Source organism: Charadrius vociferus, unplaced genomic scaffold, assembly GCF_000708025.1.
Source record: "Charadrius vociferus isolate BGI_N301 unplaced genomic scaffold, ASM70802v2 scaffold999, whole genome shotgun sequence".
In the NCBI taxonomy this organism is placed as follows: Eukaryota; Metazoa; Chordata; class Aves; order Charadriiformes; family Charadriidae; genus Charadrius; species Charadrius vociferus.
The window spans coordinates 559126-580249 of record NW_009658627.1 but is presented as its reverse complement, the minus strand read 5'-3'; the positions used below and the strand labels follow the sequence as shown (position 1 = coordinate 580249).

Here is a 21124-nt window from a genome sequence, read left to right as displayed (position 1 = left end):
GCGGCCCGCCGGTGAGGGCTGACAGAGCCCGGCCCGAGGCGGCGGGGCCTCGCCTGCTCCCCTCCGCGGAGCCACGGGCAGAGGCGAGCGTGGGCTCCCTCCCTCCCCCGTCCCCTGCCGGCCCTTTGTGCCACCCTCCGGGGCGTGGAGCCTGGCAGGCGGCGTGAGGGGCGGCCCCGCTCTCCTTTGCGGAAAGTTACCGTGTTTTGGTAAAAGCGGCTTTTGCTAAAATGCGGCGGAGGTGATCTTTGCAGTGTTAAAAACAAAGACTCAAACCAAAAATCAAGTGGGGTGTGTGTGTGGTTTTTTTGTTTTGTTTTGTTTTTTAACAAGTGTGTATTTGCAGTGTATGGATCCCGAGTGTAGCAACAACAACAAAAGCCAGGAAAGCCGAAGTCACTCCCTTTGTTTCTCATTTTGAAGTTGAGAATCACACAAGCTCTGGGAAGAAGAGCTGGCATTTGAAATTTTTACTTAAGTTTTAAACTACTAAGGTAAAAGGAGATAAGAGTTTGAAGGCAAAAGGTTTTAAAGAGGTATTGTTACCTTTTGAGGATGTGCTCACCTGTCGTAGCTGCAGGTTTATAGCTGAGACACTCGTGTAACTGAAAAAATTCAAACCGGTTTGTAATACTTTATATTAAAGACAAATTATTTTTTTTCCTACCTAAATGATGTGGCTATGTTCCTCTGAAAGTGCTTGTAGTGACATGCTTAATTCCTTGATGTTACACTGAGTTGTAACTCAGTCCACGGTTAGGTTTGCAACCACATACAGTGCCTGGTTTCAAAATAAATGAAACAAAGCCCCTGCCTGACACACCAGTATAAAAGCTGAGCAGAGGCAATATCCTTGTCCTGTTTTTCAAAACCATTACACTGTTCTCTTCGGTTATGCTCTCTCAACTTGTGAACACCAGAGAGGAGAGCTGCTAAACGTTTGTTACGAACTTTCTGTATAAATAAGAGATGAATTAAAATTGTTTCCCCACCTTTTCTGTAGTTGCAGTTTCACTGGCAGTCTAACCATGGAAGTAAGCTCTTGACTGTAGTCTCTCTCCTGTTGACTTCCTCTGCCGCCTTGAGCAAGATTATGTGGATGCAGCAAAAGACTTGAGCATATTTCTGAATATAGGCATGTTTGTAAGTGAACTTAAAAACACTCAATTTAAATATATAATTGCTTTGGCATCGTACGGTCTTATTTATTTAGATGTTGTAAGCATCTGCACTTTCTGTCAAAACCTGGGGCATTCAATATTTCTGAAAGAGATAACCATTAATCTCTGTGCATATATTTTCTCTGTATGCAAAGTAGACAAGGAATCCTTGTCTTGGAAGATATTTGAGGTTTTATTAATGTCTATTTAGTGACTTAAAGAGAAAAATGTTTTATTGCTGTGCAGTTGTCGATCTGATTTAGCTGCAAGCGAGGAAAGTAAGTGGTGCACGGGTAAGCAAAATATCATTGCTGAATGAAGGAAATTCCTGTCAAAGCATTATTTTCTCTGTGTGCAGAACTAATCACGATGATGTATGAGTTAATTCAGCTTATAGTTCAAAACTCCCACTGCTTCCTGCTGTGGTTAATTCTGGACTTATTCTTCTATTAACGTGGTCTCCGATATTAAAGACTGTTTTTAGCCTGTCTTGCGTGTGTCATCTTGTTTGAGTTGATGGGAAGGTTTTATCACGTAGTAGTGAAGCTTTTCTAAAAAACCAGCACTGAACTCTTTCGTATTTTTTGCCTTTACTAACACAATGTTTCAGGCATTTAATAGAATATAACTTAAGGGTTTAGTTATGAGGAAAAATGACTTACAGATTATAAATGTTTATTTTCCTCTTTAACCTTTTTATCAGTGGTAAAAAGACTGGAAATATTAGTAGTATCCTTCCTTCAGAATGAAGAAATACCAGTTAGTAAAAGTTCAGTTTCTTTTGTTTGCATAAATCTTTTTTTTAAGTGCACATGTGGTAGCTATAACTTGCTTTTGCTTGGAGATGGTCTGTAGAAGTTGGTCAACATACTCAGAAAAGACAACTGTTTTATAAATGCTGGTTCTGTTCTAGCAGGGATAGCAGTAATGAAAACATTTTTAGTCAGAGGAATTTCCAGCCGTAGACAGTATTTTGAGCAATGAATTGATTAGCCACTATGGTCTGCTGCAAAGTCAATATGATACAGATAACCTTCCATTTTTTTTCCTTTCCTGTTCTGTAAGTATCCGTAAGCGCTGTGGTTTCTAGACATGAGAGAACACTCTGGCTTGTGCTCTAGATAAAAAGTGCAGGAAAACTTCCATAATTTTTTTTAAAGTAACTGAAGATAAGCACATAAGCTGTAATGATTCTTGCTCATAAAATGTCAGAGTGTTCAAGAAGCTTTTTTTGTTTTACCTTTGGTCATTAAAGTGATTCATGTTGTAATGTTGTTAATATAATGTATGTTCATTAAATATTATACAGTAATCGAATAACCTTATAGCTGTAATTACATTGCCAATACTTCCACTCCCCCCTCACCACCAGGACTAGTGTTTTGAAAGCCATCTTGAAGTAATTGTTATGCTTAAATCTGTATTTTATTCTGTGTCTCTAGTTGAAATTCACTTTAAATGTCATTGTTCCTATGCGGTAGGGCAATTTGTCTCTTGGCATGGGGTGGTGGTGACATAGGACAGTTAATTGGTTATTGATTAAAGTATTCCCAGCCTGTCTTTTACCTCTGAATGCTTTCTTTATGGACAGAATAAACATTCGAATCCTGTTTGCTTTCCAGACCTGTTTGTATTAGGCCCTTCCTCCTAATCCTGGAGAAAGACAGAGTGAATAGCTGTGAACATGGTAAGGGCTTATTGAGAGGGTTTTTGAGATGTTTTGTTAGACATAAAATTGAAAATTTTTCCCCAGAACTAATACTGAATTGGCATAATGAAAACATTGTTTTTGGAGTGATGTAGATGTTGGTAAATTTAAGAATTTGAAAAAAATCGCTGTAATGTACATATCTGTTCTAGGGAAGCCATTGCTTGCAAGACAATTGTTTTTTTTCAGCTGATTTTCGGGGGGGGAGTTGTTCTCATATTTTATTTATTTGCAATTAGTGATGACTAAATTCATTATAGTCCTTGTACCTTTGAGAGATCTCAGTATTTTCCATTTACCAAGTCAAAATGAGAAAAATCCAGTTTGCAAGGGAAACTGGGACACATGTAGATGTAACATTTCTTGTCGTGTCTTGACTGTCATTCTAGATTCGAATTGCAGCACTGAATGCGAGCTCCACAATTGAGGATGACTATGAGGGCACTTTCAAAAGTCATAAGACACAGACAAAGGAAGCGCAAGTAAGTAAACCCACAATTTTCTTAACAAAGTTTTGTCTTGATGGGATTTTTGTCCTTGCTGTTGCAGGGATTGTTCATCCATAATTTATTGGTTTTAAGAAGGTTGTGTAACTGTCTTATCTCTTGAATCCTCCTTTAGCAAGCTAAAACTTCACTCAAATGAGTTATATTAGGCCAGTAAGGCTGATGGTCTGCTATACAGTCTGGATGTGGACTGCTGTATAGCAGAAAGTATTAAAAGTGTGAAAGCACTGATATTCATAATAAATGTAAGTATATTGTAGTAAGTATATTTAATAAAGTTGTCCTACAAAGTAGGTTCTAATTTTTTTAAACTGCAGGAAGCAGAAGCTTTTGCGTTGTACCACAAAGCCTTGGACCTTCAGAAACATGACCGATTTGAAGAGTCTGCTAAAGCTTATCATGAGCTCCTTGAGATTCGTCTTCTGCGAGAGGTCAGTGACCTTTAGAGAATGAAGCTCTAGAAACTATTTTTATTATATTTTGCATTCCTTAATTTCTTATTGGCTAATTAGAAATGTCACTGTTACCAGCTGGCAAGTTGTTTGCTATTCTTTTTACTTGTCTAATTCCTAATGCCCGCATTGCATTTGTTTTATTTTCTAGGCAGTTCTTTCTGGTGATGAGAAAGAAGGGCTGAAACATCCGGGCTTGATGTTAAAATATTCCACCTATAAAAACCTAGCACAACTGGCAGCACAACGGGATGACTTGGAGACAGCCATGGAGTTTTATTTGGAGGTACAGGACAGCTGAAATAAAACACTGGAGCCTCAGTGTTTGCAAAAACTTGCCAAAATACAGATGTACACCTTTCAGCATACATTATTTGAATGTATGTCTGAATTCTGTGTACTTTCTGATGTTACATGTGCTATAACTGGTCCACCATTCAGTCCCCAAATTAGGAGTGACCCTGCTGAAAACTAAAGCAGTGCCAGTCCCTGTAGACGAGTGGATATGTACGTCTGAAGTGTGAATAATGTTGTTTATTATCCTTTCTAGGCTGTAATGCTAGACTCTACTGATGTCAACCTGTGGTATAAAATTGGTTGTGTGGCAATAAAACTAATCCGCCTACCTTTGGCTCGTCATGCTTTTGAAGAAGGTCTCAGGTGTAATCCTGATCACTGGCCTTGTTTAGATAACCTCATCACAATCTTGTACACACTCAGTGACTACACAAGTAAGTACTGTACACTAAAAAAAATTCTCAAGTTATGTGTAATTTTACATATCGGTGAAAGATTGTAATGATGCAGTTGTATCGGAGAAAGTTTGTCTTATGTAAGCAGTACATTACGTTATGATAAAGACTTCGTGATAGAGATTTTTTAATTTCATGATGAAGTGTGATGGTTTGTATCAATTCTGGTTACCCTAAAAATACCTATGAAACCCTGGGGTCTCTTAGATCAGAGCCTCTGCAAGAAGTTTCCCTGTAGACTGTTCTCTTGCCTTTTAATCTATGCTGATTTTTAATTTCTAGTAATTTCCAGCTACATAGTTCCAGGATTTGGGTATAAAACTACAGTCTAGTTCATAGCCTAGTATGATTAATTGTAGTTACAGCAGCTGATACAACTGACCCTAAGGTTTTACATTTGGGTAATATCCAGTGGATGAACTGATTCAAAGGAAGTTTAGGAGAAAAGTTGCAGAAATGTTGAATCTGATCCCTTAGGTTTGTCTTACTGGAATGGTCCTAATTCTCTTCACCTAACTGCCTATGTGAGCAAAAACCTGGTGGGATGCATTGCTTGTTACACTAATGGAATCTGCAGTTAAGACATTTGATTACATGAAAATGGTAAATGATTGTGATTCTGCTTTATGATTGTAATTTCTTTTGTGCAGGAATGGAGTCTTGAAAGTAAATAAAAGATGTACTGCAAAAATTCTTTAAACAAAATTAATTACATTATTTTTCTGGATATAATACTCGGGAAGACATAACAGGTTATTTTAAATGTATGCATGTAATTATTTGACGTGTTACGAAGCTGTTGGTCTAACTTACGTAAATGTCGTATTTAGTTGGAATTCAGTGGTGAATATGAAGCCCAGAAATGGGAGCTTTTGAATGAACCAAAGCAGTGATTGACCATTCAATTTCTATTTCTCCGTCAGCATGTTTGTACTTTATCTGCAAAGCTCTGGAAAAAGACTGCCTATATAGCAAAGGATTGGTTCTGAAGGAGAAGATCTTTGAGGAGCAGCCTTGCCTCCGGAAAGATTCCTTAAGGATGTTCCTCAAATGGTGAATGCCATCTTATACTATATACTGCATTTTGGAGTGTAAATTTTGGGTTTGGGGTAGTTCAGAAAAGCGGGTGAGATATAATGCTTTAAGCTTTAAGAGTATCTTGCCGACCTGCCTTCTAAATAATAAACCAACATTAAGCGTTGGTGCTGCTGACGGAATGTTCTTCAGTAATGAGTTTTGGAGCGAGGTGGAAAGAGGCAAAAAACCCATTTGCTGCTGCTTGCTTCTTTTCATACCTAGATCTCTTGTAATCATCTTCCTTTGTTTTATTTTACTTATTTGCAGCTTATATCTGCAGCATTCATTTTGGTTTTCTTTTCCTCAGTAAAAAAGCAAAACAAACCAAATGAGAAAAAAAAAAAAAACCACAACCCAAACCCAAAAATCCACACAGGCTGCTGCTTTTCCAAGCAGTTACAAATCTGGGACTTGATACAATTTTCTCGTATCAATACATTTCAGGGAGTCTTACTGATTTTTATTGACAAATGAGTAGTCAGAAGACTTTGTAACTTTCATTATTATCTGAAATGCAGAAATTATTAGTTTATTAAGCTTTCAGACCACTGCAACTCTGCAAATACTCTGTAATATTATGCTTGAGATTTTAGTCCTTTATTATTACTTTTTTTTTATTACAGTATGTAAAACTTTACTAAAAAGTTTGTTGTCTTATAGCTCTGCAAAGTAGACTGTATCTTTCTGTGTGGATTTTATAGTATGAGTGGTAGGAGGAAAGTGAGAAAAGAAAGCAGAGGCCCATAAAATCTACAGGATCTAAGTTAACTGACCATTCAACATCAGAGCTGCTCTTAATATTCTAATAAGTTGCTGTGATGGTCAGTGGAATTCAAGAAAGATGTTTTTAGTTTAACTATAGTTCAGTCTCACTGAATATAGTAATTGCTGCACATGCAGATAACATGAGTATGCTGTATAGCTTGTACGTGGTAAATGGAAGTGGAACGTGCATCCTAGCATGCATCCTGAAGTTATGCAATAAATCAGTCAAAAACATGTTTAACACTTTAGACTATTATAACATCTAAAATGTGAAAATACAGAGTATTTAGAAGATACAGGTGAGAAAGGATAACTTGAATTTTAATGCTCTAGAATTCTATGCATAGCAGTAGACCTTTAACAGAAATTCCTGTTTAGTTATAGAGACCTTGATTTATTAAGCTGCGTTAGGTCTGGCTCTTAAAATGAGTTACAGGCTGAATTAAGCCTGGGCTTTTAGCCACTTGTTTTTTGTTTCTGGATTGTGACATCTCTGAAAAAGTGGATTATTTATCACTTTCAAAAATTCGTTTCTAGACTCAGACTATACAAGACAATTTTCAACTCCAAATTTTATTTGTGATGACATGAATTCCTCAAAACAGCACTTTGGAATTAAAGGAATTTCTCAGCCATACAATTTTTTTCTGAACCAAAAACTTCTGTCTCAGAAAGAAAACAAAACCTTCTGCTTTCCTTTAATTTCTCAGTGTTTAGAAAACAAAATAGGGCTATCTGTCTTTTTCTTTTAATTTTTAAGGCAGAACAATGATTTTGGATGGTGAACACTTCTATATGCATGCTGTAAAGTTTGTAAAAATAATGTTATTCGAATGCTTGTTTTAAGACTGTTTATTTTTGTTACCTGGAAGATGTCAACTGAATCTCCCCAGGCTTTAAAAAAAAAAAAAACAAAACCAAAACAACAAACAAAAACTCTAACTTGTCTTCATTTCTCATTATTTCTTAGTGACATGTCTATCCATAATGTAAATGTGGGTGCAGCTGAAACAGCAAGAATCATAGACGAAGCACTAGAGCTACGTAAGAAAAGACAAGCTTTGCTAGTGCGTGACAGAGAACCAGACCTCAGACTGGTCCAGCCAATTCCCTTTTTCACGTATGTCTTCATATTTTCTCTTCTTAAAAGGTTTCTCTGAAGCCACTTATGCTGCCAACTGTGTTGCTCTTCAGAATTCTTCAGAACCCTTTTTTTTTTTCCTTGTAAAAACAATCCAACCAACCCCTCAATGTTTTCATATTTTATGAGATTATATGTTGGTTTGGTGTGCTTACGATTTTAGCATAAACCCCGTATCTATCAGTTTTCAACCTTTGAATTAAAACCAGTGATGTAATAAAAAAAACCCACCCCAAAACACCAAACAAAAAAGACCAACCACAAACAAAACTAAGAATGGTTTGGCAGCCCTTCCAACTGTATTATTGGATTTTTCATGTATAACTAGCTTGTATGTGAACGTTAAAGTAAGTTTAGCTTTTTAAAAAATGTTTTTACTATTGGGATAATGGAAACTGGGAAACATTGCAGTTCTTTATTTGCAACAAGATATAAGGATGCTAATAAGTTGTTTTATATGTCTTTATTAAAGCATAAAGGATTGGGATTTGTGTTTTCTTCATTGCACGTATTCTTCTGGAATATTAATGGACTCTGCCTGTAGGTCCTATTGCAGAGAAGTTGTTTCTACTTGTGGATAAGGATGAGATTTTTTTTATTGTTGTTGATTGAATGCAGAACCTGAAAATGGTTCCTTTGACACTGCTTTTTTTTTTTTTTTAGGGTTCAGTACAGAGAAATTTCCTCAGAAACTACGGCGTAGCCCTTTTTTTTTTTTTTTTTTAGGGTTCAGTACAGAGAAATTTCCTCAGAAACTACGGCGTAGCCCTTTTTTTTTTTTTTTTTTAGGGTTCAGTACAGAGAAATTTCCTCAGAAACTACGGCGTAGCCCTTTTTTTTTTTTTTTTTTTGTTAGAGACATTTTTTGAGATCAGGCACATATATTGACTCTCATTTCTTTCCTACTGCAACCAACTCGCCAATTTCCTCTGAAAATTTTTGCCTGCTGCCACATTTTGTTCTTGTTTTTCTAAGTGGTGTATTCTAGAAGGAAAGCTCCAAAGGACCTTTATTCCAGGCCTGAAATTGTCAATGGTCCATATGATAGGAGATACAGAAAGGTATTCTTCAGCTTTTCTAGTTGCGAGGCAGACTTTGAAACCCAAATGTGTGTTCCTCTCCCACTGAAAAGTTGCTCTTGCTACCTCTAAGCTATTGGAGAAAAACAATGCTGAATGCTGCTAGGTTTGTAAATATAATTTAGAAAATGATGTGACAAGAATTATTGAAGTTGTGATGCCATTGTGTTTCTACATGCAGGTGGAAGTGTTTAGGAGAAGCTTTGCTTGCCATGTATCACCACCTCACAACATGTGATCCTCCTCGACCAAGTCTGGGAAAGAGAATTGATCTCTCAGAATACCGAGACCCAGTCCAACATTTGACTCTTTCTCCTACTTCTGCTCCCGTCAGTGTTATTCAGCCAACTCCTGTCAGCACTAATCCAGTGGTGGCTGTACCAGAACCTGTATTACCTTATACTCCAACGACACCCAACTTCCCAAGTCACAGTCAGAATTCATTAGAACCAGGAGCTACTGTAGGTGAGCAAGGTACTTCAGTCTAAGATTCAAGATACCTTTCCTGCTTATCTGGGTAGTAAAAGCACTACAGAATTCATTGGGAAATACTGTCTTTATACCGTATGTCGGTGGATTCAGAACCTTTTCAGCATATGTATAACATCTGGTAGAAAAAGTGAAGTGGGGCTCTATAAAATTAAGTTCTGTTAATCTTTCACATTAGGAAAGGAAGGCCACCTAAACTGTCTGAAAATCGTTGATTCTGGACTAAGACATAGGACCTGTGTTTAGGACAGTGGGCTTATTTTCCTGTCTAATGGAATGGAGAGCCAGGTTGATCTGTTGTTCTTGATTGTTACTCCAGTGCAGGAGTATCGGACCTCTTCTGGTTTTGTGCTATTGACTCATACTTCAGTTTTTCAGTCTTTAAGATTAGAAGAATTGTGACTCCGTTCCAGCAGTGATGCATATCAATCTTTTAATGTTGTGAAGTCTTGAGCTCCTTAGAATGAATGAGCCGTTATAGAAAAAGATGACTGGATTTTTCTTCTGCTCATGTGTAACTTTAAGAACCTGAGGGAACCAAGCTGCCAGCTATATTTATTTGAAATCTGTAGCAAGAGGTTTGGATATTTTATACTGTAGCTATATATGTATTTGCATATCTAAAATTATCAAGGAGTTACAGGTATTTTGTTGGGAATAAATGGGAATTTGCAGGTGCTTCTGGAGTTAAAGGCAGACTCCTTTGATTCCCATTCCAGAAACTTCTTGAAGACTAAAATAATGAATTCTAATGAATAATGAAATGCAGAATTTTTAGTAAGTCGTCCTCTTGCTTTAGACAAACATTTTTATGCAAAATGCCATGGCCAGTTTATATTAAAGTGATATTTAAAATTATTTTTAAATTTTTGGCACTGTCTTCAGAAGGAAACCAATGAATCTCAAGTGTTGCTGTAGAGTAAAATGAAGTGTCAGCCACAACAACTTTTTTGTTTTTAAATAAAAAAGATTGTCCACTTTTTGGTAATTTAACCTGTCAGTATGTTTTTCTTTTCTTCTTTTTTTTTATTTTTTTTTTTTTAAATTCTGTTTCTAGGTGACATATCTGCAGGTGATAAATCTAAGAAAGGCGTGAAGCGAAGGAGAATTACAGAAGATAGTGGTGAAACAGCAAAAAGGAGATCTGCTAGAGTCCGGAACACTAAGTGTAAAAAAGAGGAGAAGGTTGACTTTCAAGAGCTGTTGGTGAAATTCCTTCCTTCCAGGTACTGTACGGCAATAACTTTCATTATGAGAGTATCAAGAGCTAAGGAGAGGAAGCTGTTTGGGGTTTTGTTTGATTGGTATGCCCCAACCTTAAAACAACTAGACCCTTGTTATTTTTTGAAGCAGATGTGATGCATTGTTGTCTCATAAATTTGCTAAAACTGTTCTTTGTGAAAATTACTAAAAACTAATTGAAAAATAAGAAAGCTTCTATTAATTTGAAACTGAATTAGAGGACAATGCAGATATCAAAATGGATAAGATAAACAAACAAGGTAATCTTGGGTTTTGCCCCCCTTTCACACAGATTAAGGAAATTAGATCCAGAGGAGGAGGAGGACCCTTTCAATAACTATGAGGTGCAATCAGAGGTCAAAGAGGAGAATTTCCAGCATGTGGGACCACACAGAATGTCATTTGATTCTACAACATTTATGGAATCTGGTAAGGATTTCGTTATAACCCCCACTCTTTCTCTGTCATTTCTTCCATTTTGTAGGCTTTATTTTCTGTATTTTCCTATGATATGTAGAAGATAAGGACGTGTCCTGGTTTGAGTATATGTATTTTTTAAAGTATAATTTTATGGAATAGAAATATGTCAGTTGGTAACAGGTGTGGGATTTTTTTTTTTTTCCCTCAAGTCTTGAGGACTGCTTAATTACTGTGTGCAGGAGCTCTATTGTGTCGAGTTTCTCATTTAAACAGATTGGAATACAATAACTTCTGCATGTATGCAACACAGGAGAACTGCTGCAAGACTAGCGCATAAAACACTGATGAAACTTAGTTGTTTCAAGTTATGGTCTGCCTTGACTTTAAACACCTGTGGCTTTATGTCTGTCTGCTTTCTAGAAAAACAGGACGTTCATGAATCCCTGCTGGATAACCTGAATAACGGTGGGATCTTGGAGCTGATGATGAGATATCTAAAAGTCATCAGCCAAAAGTTCCTAGTGAAGTGGCCTCCTGGCTTGTGTGAGGTGGTCCTTAGTATCTATAATAGCTGGAGAAAGCATAGTAGTAGTCTTCCCAATCCATTATTGAGGGACTCAAGTAATCAGCATATCAAGGTAATGAAACACTTTTCCTTATACTTCTATTTGCTGCTGTGTTGCTCTCTGTACACACACACACACACATGCATATAGACGTAATATAAATACTATACAGATACATATAATTTACTCCTTTACGCTGTTGTTGCTCTTTCTTTTTCTTCCCTCCCTTTGCTTCTGATACAACACAAAGTTTTGTTTGGTCATCAGGTGAGTAGAGAGGCTGCTCTGTTCCCAATTGCTGATTGAGGGTCAGCATTTCTGCTCTAAATAGAGTAAATGCAGTCTAGTTTTAAAATTACCTGCAATTTACAGTTAAAAAAAAAAAGAAAGAAAGAAACAAAAAACAACAACCCCCAGCACCACCATTTTATTACCTTTATAGATCTGTAGATTTCACAAGTGCAAATAGAAAAAAATGGTAAGTTCATTAGATTAATGTGAAACAGGCTTAGTGCCTACAGTAGAGCTGGTGAAGAACCTTTTACTGGGGCATGTAGGGATAGGACAAGGGGGAATGGCTTTAAACTGGAAGAGGGCAGGTTTAGATTAAAAAGAAGTTTTTCACTTTAAGGGTGGTGAGGCACTGGAACAGGTTGCCTGAGAGGTTGTTGAGGCCCCATCCCTGGAGGTGTTCAAGGCCAGGCTGGACGTGGCCTTGGGCAACCCGGTCTAGTGGGAGGTGTCCCTGCCCATGGCAAGGGGGTTGGAACTCAGTGATCTTCAAGGTCCTTTCCAACCTAAACCATTCTATGATTCTAAGATGATTCTTCTTGGATTATAAAACCAGTACTGATACTTCTTCTCCACTGAGCCTGCCTATGTTAACATTTCAATGTTAGCGACGTGTATTCATTTGGAAGGTTATTTGCCCTTGGTGTAACTGCAGTTTGAAATTTTTTTTTCAAATCAACAGTGTTTCTACTTCTTTGCAAATGAAAAATGAATTCTGAAAACTATGTTCCATTGACTTAGTTTACAAAACAAAAGCATTGCCATGTAGCAGATGTTAAATTCTTTATACATCCTGTGACTTTCGTATTTCTGCATATTTTTCATATATACATACCTTTTTTAAACAAATGTAAATGAATTTCTAAGTGTATTCCCTTGGTTCTCATTATGACTGCATAACTGCTTGCTTGTATGTAAAAAAATTAAAAGTCAAGACTTTGTAGGTATACTATTAAAAATCACTGTCCTCATGCTTGTCTATTCTTTTTGATCCTTGAATCTATTTTAAACTTGATCTGCAAGCTATCCTAAGTGTAATAAATTCAGGTTTTTAAGATTGTAAAGAGCTATTGTCGTAATGTGTATGGACTTTTGAACCTTTTCACAAGCACCTGTGTTCTATAGCTGGACCTGTAGCCTTTATTCCTATGAATTTAATCAGAAAATAGTATATTCTTCATGACACAAAACTACCTGGCAGAGATCCATGATGATGTGATTTTTAATATACTCCTAAAATTTATCCAGCAAGCATTAATAAGCTGGTAAGACTAGAGCGCATACTCAGTCTCATGGAGATAAATACTGAAAAAATTGTAGGATATTGAGTTTTTATTTCTCTGATATCAGTTCTTCTGCTATATTCTGGAAGCTTGCTTTTAGCGTGATTTAGCAATTTAATATAGTTTTATTTCAACCAGATGCAAAAATAAGGATGTCACTTTTTTTCTGACATCAGGCAATACTTTTCTGACTACCTTCTCTTATGAGCTGAGATTTTTAATTCTTTTTTTAATGCTCCTTCTAAATATTGGGTTTTTTAGCACCTGTTGATTTGTAAATGCTATTATACACCTTTAGACAGAACAAGAAGTAGTTATAGCTTGGGAATAGAGGTCCCAAGAGGACGAGTTGAAGGTTTTCTTTGAAGTAAATTGCAAATTTAGTGTTGGGTTTTGTTTTGTTTTGTTGTTTTTTGTTTTTTGTGTTTTTCTTTAAGTCTTCTATATATTTCTTCCTGTGTACTCTTTTTTGATATCTCCGTATTTTTTCTGAAGGATATGATGTTGATGAGCCTTTCTTGCATGGAACTGCAATTAGATCAGTGGCTACTGACAAAAGGGAAGAGCTCGACAGGTGAGAACTGGATGTTAATTTTTTCAGACTCCTCAAGGTATACGAAGAAATGTTTCCAGGAATTCATTGGATTTTGGAGCTATTTTTTTCTTAATGAATATCTTTCAGATCTGTATTTTATTGGTCTGTCAATTGTTTGCCTTAAGGTAGATCAATACTTTTAAAATACTAGTGTGGGGGACTTTTCTTGGGATGCTAGTAACTTTATGATAAAATGTAATTAATTGATTTGCAGTTTCCCCACGAAATTGCCCTGCTGCCTCTGTGAATGGGAAGTTTGGTCCTGACTTCCCAGGAACTCATTTCTTGGGAGACCTGTTACAGCTGTCATTTGCATCCTCACAGCGAGATTTATTTGAGGAAGGCTGGATGGAGTTTGTCACTCGGGTGTATTGGCTGAAGGCTCGCTTTCTAGCACTGCAGGTTTGTTTTACTTTTGATTTAACAAATAAAACTTCTCCCAAATTAAAATTGATTTTGTTCAGAGACACTATAGCTGATAAGGGAATCTCAGCGCATTTAAGCATGTAGATAAAATCAGCTCAAACTATAGTGATTTAATTTTACTTTTTAATATAATTAACTATCCCTAAGGGTACAGGTGGAAATGAAGTAGGGAGGTCTCACATGCTAAGCTAATATTTAGATATGTTTAATATGTAAGTCTGTTTAAATTCGCTCATGTTCAGCTTAAAAAAATACATTTGGAATAAAGTTATTTGGAGTAGTATTGTGTAGCTGCAGAACAGGGATATTTTGGGACCTGGCCGAGTAGATACTTTCAACTGAAGCTGACAGTATGTTTGATTATTTTTCCCTCTGCCTTTTTAAAGTAGCATGATTCTTCTTTTGGAGGTGTTCAATTTAATATGCAGATTTTGGAGCAGAGGGTTTTGAATGTATCACTAAGGGAATAATTTGAAAGAAAGGTAATTTGGTCGCAGACTATTTTTTTCCCTCCAAGCCTTGCTTCCTCAGGACATCAAAGAGTTTGTTTATGTGTCAGTTATGTTTAAGGCAATTGTCAACTAATAATATGAGTCAGTTTCATAAGTGTGACCTAACCAGTCCCGTCAGTTTTTATTTTTTGTGTGTAAAGATTATTTTCTAATAAACTTACTTGAGGAAAAATGGGAGTTCTTATATGGCTACTGCCATTTTTTTCTTTAGATACACAGTTATGTTTTGCCTGTGCAGCTTGCGTTCCTCTCCTGACAACTCAACTGCAGTATCTACTGCAGTTGGACAGAGCGAGTAGAATGCATTCACTTTGCAGAATATAAGAATGCTTCTTGGTTCAATGTTTTTATTTGCGCAAATGGAAGAGTTATTTCTACTGGTTTGCCCATCCATGTTTTTAAAGGAAAGGGATTTTGGCAATCCATAATCTTTCAGATTATGCAAACTGAATTCTATTTCTCTGATTTGTTTTACCTGTTATTAAAGTCATTGATAAGGTAGAATGCCACTTATTTTAATATGAGATTGTCAATTGGATTTGATTTTTATTTGTGAGGATCTGCAGTTATCATACTGGCAGTGCCTGCATTGGGTTTAAACATTTTCTATGTGCTTTAGGAAACCCTTGCTGCAGACAGAACTCTAGGTTTTTTTGTTTGTTTTACTCTGTACTCTTTCTGTAGGGAGACATGGAACAGGCACTTGAAAACTATGATATCTGCACTGAAATGCTACAGAGCTCCACTACAATGCAAGCTAAAGCCGGCAACGAGTGCAGCATCGTAATACGGTTACCTAATCTACATGTTGATTCTGTTGTTTCTTTAGAAGAGGTAAGAATTAATTTGCAGGCGTATTCTTCCCACTCCATCCCTCCCAGTTTTGAAGGTCATCTATGAATTAGCTCTTTTGTGATGGAAGTTTACCGTGTCTGTCCTAGAATTTTTCTAAGAGTGAAGGGGCAGGTTCATTGTTTCATGATGATGTCAATGCCATCATCTCCTTTTCAAAAAGACACCTTTTGGATCTGTTGGTCCTGTACAACTTAAGATTGCTTTTATGCAAAATAAAAATATTAAAGCAGCTGCATGTAGAAAACTAGATTATTAGATTAGTTTTTCTTAAACATAAACTTCACCTTTGCTTAAATGAGTTCTTCAGCAGTCTGTTTTCCACATGACAATGTGCATACACTCAGCTAAGGGATGTCCATCTTTTAGTCTTTCTATTGCTGTTTTGGGGGATGAACTCCAACACAGGAGACGCTGTCTTCACTGTGAAGTCCATCTGATGGATGTATTCTTGCAGTGTAGAAATGTGTGATTTTGGGATTTGAGGCAAAAAAGTTAAAAATCATTATAGCAGTAAAATCGTATGCTATATAACAATTAAAAATCTGTGGAATGGGTGAAGTGTTACATAGTGGGTGTTTTCTTCCTGGTTTATATTCCTGAGTGTAGCTGTAGAGTTCACATAGCTTTACAGCTAAACTGCTAGGAGAAATGTCAGTAGAGAAATGTATGTGAAGACAAAATGAAAGTTGGATTGTGCCATCTGTGATGTTTGCAGATTGAAAAGAACCTAAAATCTCTGGAAAGATGCCAGTCTTTGGAAGAGATCCAACGACTGTATGAGGCAGGGGATTATAATGCAGTGGTGCATCTGCTTCGTCCAACATTAAGTTTTAATGGTTATGGCAGAGCAAAACATCTGGAATTTGTAACATCCATACCAGAGAGACCAGCACAGCTGCTTCTCCTACAGGTTTGTTTTGTTTCTTAAGCCTTTTTTAGTAAGGGATTAAGATTGATTCCTGAAAACAGGGTGAAAGGATTTCTAGAGTGGGTGTTAATGGTTAATGAGTCTTATTTACAAAGCAAAACATGGAACCAAATCTGTAAATGGTCTTTTACATAGCTTAGCTTAATTGACATCATTAGCAATATGCCAACTTTTGCTAACTGAGAATGCGGCTAAAGATATAACATGTCTGAGACCTATATGAAATGGGCAGAAAAACTGTAAATTCAAATAAACTTGAGTCATTTGCAGAGAATCACAGAATCACAGAATGGTTAGGGTTGAAAGGGACCTCTGGAGATCATCTAGTCCAGAGAGTCTAGTCCAGAGAGTCCATCTAGTCCAGAGAGATCTTATGGATAAATTCATGCTACGTGTATCTGCTGCCAGTACTTCTTGCTTTTCCTGATGTTGACTATATGGTGATTTACAACCATTCTGAAACTTTAAAGTTGTCTAGCATATGAATGATTTCTATGATGATGTGATGATGTGTATCTGTCCTGCATGAATGACAACTCGTTGATAGATACATCCAGTATAATTGCTATAGATTTAGTCCATTTGACACTATGAAAATAAGTGTACCAATGAGCTCAGCTATAGGAACAATTTGAGCCCATCACGTTTTCTGGGAGAGGAAAAAAAAAGGTTGCACAAAAAAAGAGACTGATGCTTTTTTAACTAGACTGAACCAAATCCTACAGCCTCCATGCCATCTCGTGACCCAAACTTGGCAGAGTAGAAGGAAGCAGGAGGATGTTGCTATAATACTAGCCTTATAGTTGCTATTTTGTTATTTATGAAGTAACAAAATGGTAGCACAAGATCATAAAGATCCAAACCCTGTTTCTGTAGGGCCTCTATTCAACTGCATATCATTAGAATTTTAGACCTACAGCTACCCCGTTCCTGAATATTTTTTTTCTTGCATCTCTTATTAAAGCAGAAAGATTCAGTGATGATTTTTTTGAAATTTAGATCCTACTTCTATATTTGTCATCCAGGGTCTATGCACCTCCTGTTGTCCTTTTTTTAATGTCATATTTAAAGGTTCTGTTATCGTTTCATTAAAGTAACCACATTAACTGTATATACTGTATTGCTTTGCCCTGCTGTGCATTCCTGGTTTAAAATGAACCCTTCATCCTTATAATAGGTTTTTGTTCATATTTACATTCCCTAGGACTCCCTGCTCAAACTGAAAGATTACAAGCAATGCTTTGAACGCTCAGAAGTTGCCTTGAATGAAGCAATTCAACAGATGATTAATGTGACAGCAGCTTCTGCTAAAGAAGAGTGGGTTGCTACGGTAACACAACTGCTCACAGGAATAGATACTTCATTATCATCAGTCGACAGCATCCTGAAAGACTCTTCTGTAACACCAAGCCTCGTTCGATTAACAAATAACCTGATTCAGGTAACCTGTTCAGTTGCACTATCAAAGGTATTGTGTACTACAGACCTTCAGGCGTGATACAGCTGCTGTGGCTGAAATTGCCACCCACTCGCAGTGACATTTTGGGTTACATTTTTGTTGGGGGAAGGTCAGGGGAAGATGAGCATTACCTTCATAGTCTTTGTTTTCATTTCAGTGTGTTAGAGATGCACTGAGCACACCTGTGCTAGAATCAGTAACAGCAGGTACCTTCAAACATCAAGCTGCCTAACATAATCAAAGAATTGTAGTAAAAAACTTCTTTGTAGTAAAACTTCTTTACAGTTCGGGTGACAGAGCACTGGCACAGGCTGCCCAGGGAGGTTGTGGAGTCTCCTTCTCTGGAGACTTTCAAAACCCACCTGGATGCAGTCCTGAGTAATGTGCTCTAGGCAATCCTGCTTTAGCAGGGGAGTTGGACTAGATGATCTCTAGAGGTCCCTTCCAACTCTGAAAATTCTGTGATTCTGTGAAAATAACTCAAGGAACAACACTGTTTTCTTACGCTATTTGAAATGGTGACAATGCAAAGACTGATTGAGCTGGCTGGGTGCAGTTTGTAAGTTATGGCACTGATCTTGGCTGTATGTGCTTTGGGCTCGAAGACAAGATCCCGTAAGCCTTGTGAACGTGGTAGAGTTGCTTGCAAGTGCTGGCCAAGGTAAGGGCTTTTCCAGTAAAAACAGAGAGGGTGATGAGAAGAGGACAGGAGAAAAAAAAGTGATGTGCAGACTGTTTCTAGCATTACGAATACAGCTGATTTTAGCCTTTTAAAGAAGGTGTTTCCAAACCTTAAAACTACTGAATGAATATTCTTCAGTCCAGGTAACAAATGGCAGACTCTCAGTTCTGTTAAGAAGCTAGTCTAGTTAATGTCAAAACTCAATGTGCTTGCTTGCAACTCAGATCTCCTTTTACTTCAGTAGAAGCCAAGGACCTTCACTACTCATAAACTCATACTCTCATTGTATAAAATTGTATGTGTGTCACTACGTTATGCAATAGAATGGAATTCTGGAGAACATTTATCCTAAATGATTTCTGTAGTAATAATAAGTATGATTCTTTATCTACATAAATACCAATAGAAAAACTGTTGGGTGTGTGAAAGAATGTGAGAAAAGTGTAGGACTACAGAAATTTCTGGCACTGTGGCAATAAAACAGGCAGTTGTCTGTGAGAAATGCTAGGGCAGCGGTTCCATGGCACACCATTGTGTTGCTCAGCATTTATTCAGTTACATCATTTCTATAGCATCTGTTATTTATTCTAGTTGGTCTTTAACAGTTGTTGTAAGAACTGGTAAAGAGTTCAGGAATTCTTTTAACTAAGTTCCTCTTCCTTGCTGGGTTGTAGATAAAGTTCTTGTACAGTAATGAGGCCTAGTAACACTAAGAATTTATGCTGCACATTTACTTACTTTGAATTGTTTGTATATGGTATTAACAGAGAAATAACTAGTTGGAAAATGATGATATGCAAGAGGAAAATCAGGGTAGGGCAAATGGTCTTTCACCCTTCCCCATACCAGTTGGTCTTATTTGTAGGAGACTCAACTTTAGATTATTTCCTAAGGATAAAATGAATTACCAACTCTGTCCTGTTCGGAAAGGATTCACAGCTGATGTTTATTTCGTATAACTTTATCTGCATACTGTCTGTTTCTTTATTAGATCATAGACTGCAGCATGGCAGTCCAGGAAGAACCAAAAGAACCATACGTCTCCTCAGTGCTTCCATGGATTATCCTGCACAGGATCATCCAGCATGAGGAAGAGGCTTTTCGATCCCTTTGCTGCCAGCAGCAGAACCAGGGAGAAGAAGGTGGGTTAATTACTCATTTTTGCATATTGGAGCTGAGCTCCTAACCATCTACATGTGGAATATAAATAAAAATAGTTGTTTATCGTCTTATCTTGCTGGCTGAAGGGAGTAGAGGGGTACGCAAGCATCACTTTCTTATTATTGAGAAAACTTTTTTTGCCAGATGAAGCATTGGCTAGTTGAATTTAACTCAGTTCTGTGCTACTTAAGTATTTACCAACTTCTTTCTTCCAGTGAGTCCTGATACCCCTATGTTGCCTTCTTCGCTCATGCTGCTGAACACTGCTCATGAGTATTTGGGAAGAAGATCCTGGTGTTGCAATTCAGATGGCGCTCTTCTCAAGTTCTATGTAAGTGTTAGCATCGTAGAAAAATTTAGGTTGGAAGATACCTCTGAAAGTTATCTGGCCAACCCCCATATCAAAGCAGGGAACAACTTCAAAGTTATATTAGTTTGTTTATTGCCTTGTCTTTGTGTTAAAAATACACTTTTAAATCCGCTTTCCTTCTTCTGCCAGACAAATGCATGAACATTTCAGTCAGCTTAATCTGAATAGCAAAGGCTTGTTATTCCAGACCCCTGTCCATCGGTATGCTTTCTAAGCAGGACTTTTTGTCAGACAAGAGGTGCCTTTAGATAACCAACTCTGCACTATAAAAACATCTTACATGAGAATTAGTAAATGATCTACCTTGCCCTGAAAGAGGAAGCACCAGGGAAGTGTTAAGTGATTATTCTGAGTACTTAGGAGAAATATGGGTCTGTATCAGCCACTGATCATGATAAAACTTCAGTTGAATGATGTGAATTTTGTGGTGCTTAGCTTCAGAAGATGCATCTTCTACTCTTTACAAGTAAACTAATAAAAGTAAAACTAATAAAAATTCCTGGCTCTTATCAGCGTTCATCTAGGTGACTGGTAATATGGTAGTTTGTCATTGTTGTGTATTCTTTCCTGTGGTGAAGTCAGAGATTGGGTTTTATTTTTTGTAATGAATGTATAAAACTGCTTACAGTTTGTGACCTGGGGAAAGGGAATACCTGCACACTGAATCTATATCCATTTTTATCTCCTGTGTCAGGTAGCTCAGCCACAGCCCTGCATTTTACTTGGTAATAACTCTTAATTTTCAGCTGTCCTCTGAGAGTTAAGAGTAACAATTCTAAATTCACAACTGTTGAAGGTGAACAGTCACCCTGAGTCTACTAGCTAAAGAGAGAAGAGGGAGCATGAGGAATGTCAGGAAAAATAACCGATAAAACAGAAAATCCCATCTTTCCTGCTTATTTCTCAAATGTCTTGCTGGAAGGTGATCTGTCTGTGTGGTTGGAGCATGCTTCCTGCTCCAATATTCCAGCAGTGAGCATGGCTTTTGTCCCCCAACCAGGAGGTAAGTTAGGCAGGGTAGAAATAGCAAATTTTGGGCAAGAGGTGTGTGCCATCTCAGCAGTTTGTTCTGGTGGGTGTGCACTTCAGTCTTTCAGACAGGAAAAAAAGAAAGTGGGCTTGGCAGAGTTTGCTCTAGGAGCAGGCAACCCTGGTTCCCCACAATGAGTGTAAAGCCAGAAAGTAACCAAACCATAGCATGGAGA

The 21124-nt window shown here is 37.3% G+C and overlaps 1 protein-coding gene across 1 annotated transcript in view; it reads left to right on the top strand.

The window, feature by feature from the left end:
- Window positions 1-1028: 1028 nt before the first annotated feature.
- Window positions 1029-21124, top strand: part of CABIN1 (calcineurin binding protein 1) — a 119455-nt gene continuing 99359 nt past the window's right edge. The window contains exons 1-18 of the mRNA XM_009893228.1: window positions 1029-1034; window positions 3258-3350; window positions 3692-3805; window positions 3978-4112; window positions 4377-4557; window positions 5502-5631; window positions 7391-7540; window positions 8822-9114; window positions 10187-10355; window positions 10664-10800; window positions 11212-11429; window positions 13427-13505; window positions 13741-13928; window positions 15149-15298; window positions 16035-16229; window positions 17452-17688; window positions 19380-19530; window positions 19765-19880. Of these exons, the coding sequence (XP_009891530.1) occupies window positions 1029-1034; window positions 3258-3350; window positions 3692-3805; window positions 3978-4112; window positions 4377-4557; window positions 5502-5631; window positions 7391-7540; window positions 8822-9114; window positions 10187-10355; window positions 10664-10800; window positions 11212-11429; window positions 13427-13505; window positions 13741-13928; window positions 15149-15298; window positions 16035-16229; window positions 17452-17688; window positions 19380-19530; window positions 19765-19880 (2742 nt within the window). The remainder of the gene's footprint in view (window positions 1035-3257; window positions 3351-3691; window positions 3806-3977; window positions 4113-4376; window positions 4558-5501; window positions 5632-7390; window positions 7541-8821; window positions 9115-10186; window positions 10356-10663; window positions 10801-11211; window positions 11430-13426; window positions 13506-13740; window positions 13929-15148; window positions 15299-16034; window positions 16230-17451; window positions 17689-19379; window positions 19531-19764; window positions 19881-21124) is intronic.